The sequence below is a fragment of the Daldinia vernicosa genome (assembly GCF_022497035.1).
Source record: "Daldinia vernicosa strain CBS 139.73 unplaced genomic scaffold F5Y00scaffold_2, whole genome shotgun sequence".
Taxonomy (NCBI): domain Eukaryota; kingdom Fungi; phylum Ascomycota; class Sordariomycetes; order Xylariales; family Hypoxylaceae; genus Daldinia; species Daldinia vernicosa.
The window spans coordinates 557,766-563,191 of NW_025953918.1; the positions used below are offsets into that span (position 1 = coordinate 557,766).

Below are 5,426 nucleotides of genomic sequence, written 5' to 3' on the forward strand. Positions count from 1 at the left end.
CCCGAAGTGCTAAAGATTAAAGACATATATGACGGGCAGTTAACGAATAATGTTTTTATTACATGTAATGTGGTTTTGTTAATCCGATGACATGAATTACCGTATCTCATCATATACATTTCAAGTTTAGTTGGAAATATATCCTTTTCCGATAACCTTCAACGCCATGCCTATGTACGAAAAGAATATTACCGAGTCGCATCAATGGCCTCTTCTAGAATATTTAACCCACTCTCGATTTCATCCTGGCTGACTGTGAGAGGTGGGACGAATCGGAGTGTGTTTGTCCCACAAGTGATCACCAGCAATCCCCTCTCTCGGGCGGCCTTTACTATTGGCGATGGATCTTGGGTCAACTGCACGCCAAGGATTAAGCCCTTGCCACGAATCTCAGTTATAAGGTCTGGGTATCGTTCTCGCATGCGCTCAAACCGCTCTACGAATATCTTGGACTTGGAAAGGACATCTTGCTGCAACTTAGGGTCCGAGAGCTGTGAGACTACATAGTGCGCGAGGCGACACGCTATCGGATTGCCGCCGAAGGTCGTGCCGTGATCGCCAATCTTGATCTTCTCGCTAACGTGATGGTTGACTATAGTAGCACCAATAGGGAAGCCATTTCCAAGTGCTTTCGCCGTAGTGAGTATGTCCGGGTGTGCCTCCTTGGGTAGGTGGCCGTGGGCCCAGAGCGTGCCGGTCCTCGACAGACCGCATTGGATCTCATCATAGATGAGAACGGCACCTACTTCGCGGCACCGCTTCGCTAGGGCGATAAGGAATTGGTCGCTGGCAACATTGACACCCCCTTCGCCTTGGATGGGCTCGATTATCACACCACACGTCTTATCCGTCACGAGGTCACTGATGGCGTTGATATCGTTATACTTCCCATACCTGAAACCCGGTAGCATCGGCGCAAATGGTTCTTGGTATTTAGGGTTCGGTGTCGCAGAGAGACTCCCCATAGTCCTTCCGTGGAATGATTGATAGAAGGAGACGAATTCGTGCTTAGCACCAGTAGGATCCAACACCTTGCCAACTTTTCGAGAAAATTTAATTGCGGCTTCGTTAGCCTCAGAGCCCGAATTGCAGACGAAGACGGTCGCGGCGTCATGCATAGCACCCGATGCGACGGTTTTCTCTACTAGAAGTTGGGAAAGCGCTCCAGTCCAGGGGTTGTAGTAAAGGTTGGATGCATGCCACAGTGTTTTCGCCTGGTCCAAAAGAGTCGATTAGCATAGAAATCATACAGGAATCATATAAGGAGACGAGAGATGAACTGGCGAATGGGTTCGTACCTGATCTGAGATGACCTTCGCTAGGCCGGCATCACTATGACCGAGCGCATTGACAGCAATGCCGGCGGTGAAATCTAGATATTTACGGTTTTCTAAATCCCATAAGTACGAACCCTCTCCTTTCACGAATACCGGAGGTGGCCTGGCATAAGTTGCCAGCATAAATTTGGAATGCTCCTTCACTAGGGCAGCACTGGCCGAGTCGTCAGACGGATCGGGATTTGGCAGAGTTGCCTCGCGAACGATGGTCTCTTTGACATCTCGCGGGAGATTGGACGCTGCTGTCGCCTGAGAGGAGAGGCGTCTAGCCGTAACATATGTGAAATGTCGAGTAGGAATTCGAAAAGCCATGATGAACATCTCGAGGCCGGTGTAATACTGGTTAATACTGGTCAATATCGAAGAACAATATCGAAGAAGCTTGTCGACTTGACCGGCCTGGAGCTGAACAAATAAAATACCTGGGTAAGGTAGTAGAGTTAGCAAGAAGTAGAAGGAGGAGTAGATATCGAGAGGAGCTTCGATTGGAGCAATTAGGACGCAACCCACTTACAAGATATTAAGTATTAAGTTAAGAGGTAGGTACCTACCTAATATGTACCTCACCTTCTTCCAAATCGAGGTAGAAAATGATGCGCAAATTGTTACTGTATCGCTATATCGATAAGAAGCTAGCCTCTAGCCTAAATATCGGTCCGATCTCGCATTGGAACATTGGAGGAGGAAAGAACTAGAGTTGCGCTCTTATGTAATAGGCCAGCAAGAGGAGGGGCTTGAAGGTACCTCCTATGTAATTGAGTTTTGCTTGAGCCACTCGAATCCATCTTTTCTCAACCTCCCATTCCCACTATTTGAACATGAATGCCAAACGAGACTACTTCGAGCCTTTAAGTAGGTATCTCTCACTGATTTTTGTTGAATTCGAGTCGTTCGGTCGTGTTCCATGGCTTCTATCCTTGAGAATGTCAGAGATGGAAAACAACAGCGCGTCAATTGCCTAACAAGGCTTTCGAATTTAACTCCCTTTAGGTACCTAACGTAACCAATCCAAGAGAGCCCGATAGTATACGGTCTGACTCGGAAACCAATATATATATACCTAGGTAGGTATATATATATTGCGGCAGTTCGTGGCTTAGTACGGTCAATCCGCTTCATCTAAGTCACGATGGATTCAACAAGGCGTCACATGCGATTTCCTCGGATTACGGGTCTTGTTGGAATGTCGTATCGCACAGGTTTCTCCAAATCTCCAACGCGGGGTTCCAACTAAGCCCCTTGGTGAAACCCCCGGACTCCAGCGAGCTCGACAGGCTTGAACCCGCTAGAGAACTAGGCGAATGTGGGGGTGACCCTGCTTTATTAGTTGCCCCCAAACCGACTTTCACATGTCAGGCTCGCGTTTTGTATCCTAGATTCTCGCCGCAAACGTCATCAGAAGAGCCGATAGGTTCCAGGTTTCATCCCAGGCCACCATTCACGAGCTTCAAATTCATTACTATCATGTCAGCTTCGGCCGGGAACCCACAATGCCTCTATCCTAGCGGTCGATATCATCTTTTTAGTCCTCGGACCTTATGCTACGAACCCGTTCCTATTGTCTGCTTCCGAATGCCCTTGGAGCCTGTCAGCTTGCCATCCGAACTCTCCGTCTAGCCCGTCTGCTACTTGTACCCCCAGTCCCCAACTTGGGTTTCCTTGTAAATCGTTGTAAGGAACTATGCTGTATTTCACATGCCGCGTGACTTCGCGAGAGCACTTTGACTAGGTGGTCTCAGCCTAGACTTCCCTTGTTGTTTTGCTTTTCGCACGAATTAAATGGCTATGCCAACTCATATGCCCTAAAGTTACCATAATTCCTTAAACTCTTAATCTTCCTTCCTCCGTTCGATGGGCAACTCGGGCTACTATTACACAGCATGATCGATCACGTTCTCGGTAGACCTTCCGTAAAGTCGCGCAGGCTTCAGGTACTTGCTGTGCTGACTTTTTGGTCCCTATATCTTTATAAGTAAGGACTCCGTGTCAACATGCGGAATAGTCTCGCTAACGATGGCTTAGGGGGAATCGACATGGCCCGCCCGTTGCTCGATACTTGTCTAAGGCCTCCTCGAAAGTACTGACAGTATGGCAGACCGTCGTTCTAACCATGATGTATTTATACGCAGCTCGGAACTTCAGCACCCTCGTCGGGCTTGCTAGCCCTGAGCCTATGGCGAACATGTACGATGCTAAGTATTTTCGCGCAACGTGGGTTTTGACTGCGCTCGATGCGGGTTTTTGGACGGCCATGAAAATAAAGAAGAAATGGATACGAGATATAGCTAGCTTAGCATTCTCCCTCTTTTATCTCGTGGCGGCAGAACGCGCGGACGAGAAGGTTAGGAAAGTTCGAGGTGCGTTGACTGTCGATCACCTACGGGTAAGCTGGAACAAGGGCACCACGCCATATCTACGAGCCGTTCAAAACTTGATGCGCCCCCGTTTCACACGGTGGCCGCCGCGAGCGATTCGTATCCCTCGGCCTAGCTCTAGCGATTACAAAGAACCGGTCTCTGGGTGGTTGTATTACGATGGGCCGATATCCGACTTGGAACACATCAATAAGATGATCTTAGACATCCCCGGAGGGGGCTTTGTAGCTATGGATCCGCGATGCAACGACGACAAGCTCTTCGCATGGGCCGGAAAAACCGGCCTTCCAGTGCTCAGTCTAGATTATAAGAAAGCACCGGAGTTCCCGTATCCGTACGCCCTGAACGAGTGCTTCGATGTGTACACGACCATTGCCAGAAGCAAGGGGAGGTGCATAGGGATGTTAGGCACAGAGACCCCGAAGGTAGTGGTAACGGGTGATAGCGCTGGTGGAAACCTCGCAACAGCCATGACTTTGATGATAATCGAGAACACCATAAACCGACGTCAATCTCCGACTCAGGCGGAGCTTCCTCTTCCTGTCGGGCTTATACTTCTCTACCCTGGTCTGGATATGAACATCGGGAACTGGATGTCTGACGAGCAGATGTCTTTAATTAAGGACCGGCGGGTGCGAGCGACGAACAAGGACTACCTACGCCAAAAGAGTATACAATACGACGACTTAGTGGGAACTCCTCATCAGTCCGATGATGAGGATGAAGAGCCTTCTGGTGAAAAACTATCTACGTTGGATACCGTTACTGAAGATGGCGGACTTCGTAGCCCTCAGCCTGAATACTCTCACGCCAATCGCCAGACCTGGGCGAAATCCGAACAGCCGACCCTGATCTCAAACCGGACCGCCAAGTCAATGTCGCATAGGCCCGAACCAATGAAGACGCGCTTGGCCATGGCATCCATGATCTCCTATTTCAATGACCGGGTTCTTACCCCTGAGATGATGCGTGCGATGATAATCTTGTATATCGGGCCTCACAACCGGCCCGACTTTTCGCAGGATTACCTCCTATCTCCTATCTTGGCCCCTGATTTCCTATTGCAAAAATTCCCGAAAACCTACTTCCTCACTGGCGAGCGTGATCCTTTAGTCGACGACACAGTCATCTTTGCCGGGCGCTTACGCCGCGCTAAGCATGCTTACCATTCGCAGCGCAGCTCTCAAGGGACGAGAGATCTAGATGATATTACGGACTTCGATGAAAAGGACGTCGCCGAGATCGTCCTGATCCCCGGTATTAGCCATGGCTTCACGCAATTCCCGAATTTGTACCCACCTGCGTGGAAGCTGATCGATCGCTGCGCGCGATGGGCGGTGGACGCTCTCGATGCAGCGGAGACGCGCATGAAACGTGAACAGCAGAGCTTGTCGCAGCGTTATCACGCACGTGCTGAGTCTAGCGGCGATGAGGATCGGCCACTCGAGATAAATATGACAAAAATGCGGTCCCGTACCATCAGCGATAGCGCCAAGCTGAAGCCAAATAGCTCTGAACCAACAGGAGAGGATATCAACGCTGACAAGCCGAGCGGAAACACGAAGAAGAGAAGATCTAATGGGCGGTCCGGAATGGGACAGAAATCTAAGAGCATCACTAAACTAGGTAGTTCAGAAGATCTACTCGGACGACGTATGCAAGGCCTTGCTAGTTCTCTGACCGGGACACACGATGAAGATTGAGCGCACCTGGT

General features: G+C 49.7%; 2 protein-coding genes across 2 annotated transcripts; one reads left to right on the forward strand and one right to left on the reverse strand.

Moving 5' to 3' along the window:
* Positions 1-1,845, reverse strand: F5Y00DRAFT_223697 (putative acetylornithine aminotransferase precursor). The gene is made up of 2 exons (XM_048005906.1): positions 1,299-1,845; positions 1-1,214 (listed from the first exon to the last, which is right to left on the reverse strand). Exons 1-2 carry the CDS (start codon positions 1,656-1,658, stop codon positions 189-191), a joined length of 1,386 nt encoding a protein of 461 aa, XP_047869740.1. The 5' UTR covers positions 1,659-1,845; the 3' UTR covers positions 1-188.
* A 1,285-nt stretch (positions 1,846-3,130) lies between these two features.
* On the forward strand, positions 3,131-5,426 carry F5Y00DRAFT_60594 (alpha/beta-hydrolase). The gene is made up of 2 exons (XM_048013880.1): positions 3,131-3,309; positions 3,360-5,426. Exons 1-2 carry the CDS (start codon positions 3,218-3,220, stop codon positions 5,413-5,415), a joined length of 2,148 nt encoding a protein of 715 aa, XP_047869741.1. The 5' UTR covers positions 3,131-3,217; the 3' UTR covers positions 5,416-5,426.

Excerpts from the sequence above, each read along its gene's own strand:
- F5Y00DRAFT_223697 (XM_048005906.1), bottom strand. The coding sequence starts at position 1,658 with ATGTTCATCATGGCTTTTCGAATTCCTACTCGACATTTCACATATGTT. Across the intron at positions 1,215-1,298 it reads CGAAGGTCATCTCAGATCAG|GCGAAAACACTGTGGCATGC; the intron begins GTACGAACCCAT and ends CTTTTGGACCAG.
- F5Y00DRAFT_60594 (XM_048013880.1), top strand. The coding sequence starts at position 3,218 with ATGATCGATCACGTTCTCGGTAGACCTTCCGTAAAGTCGCGCAGGCTT. Across the intron at positions 3,310-3,359 it reads TGGTCCCTATATCTTTATAA|GGGGAATCGACATGGCCCGC; the intron begins GTAAGGACTCCG and ends ACGATGGCTTAG.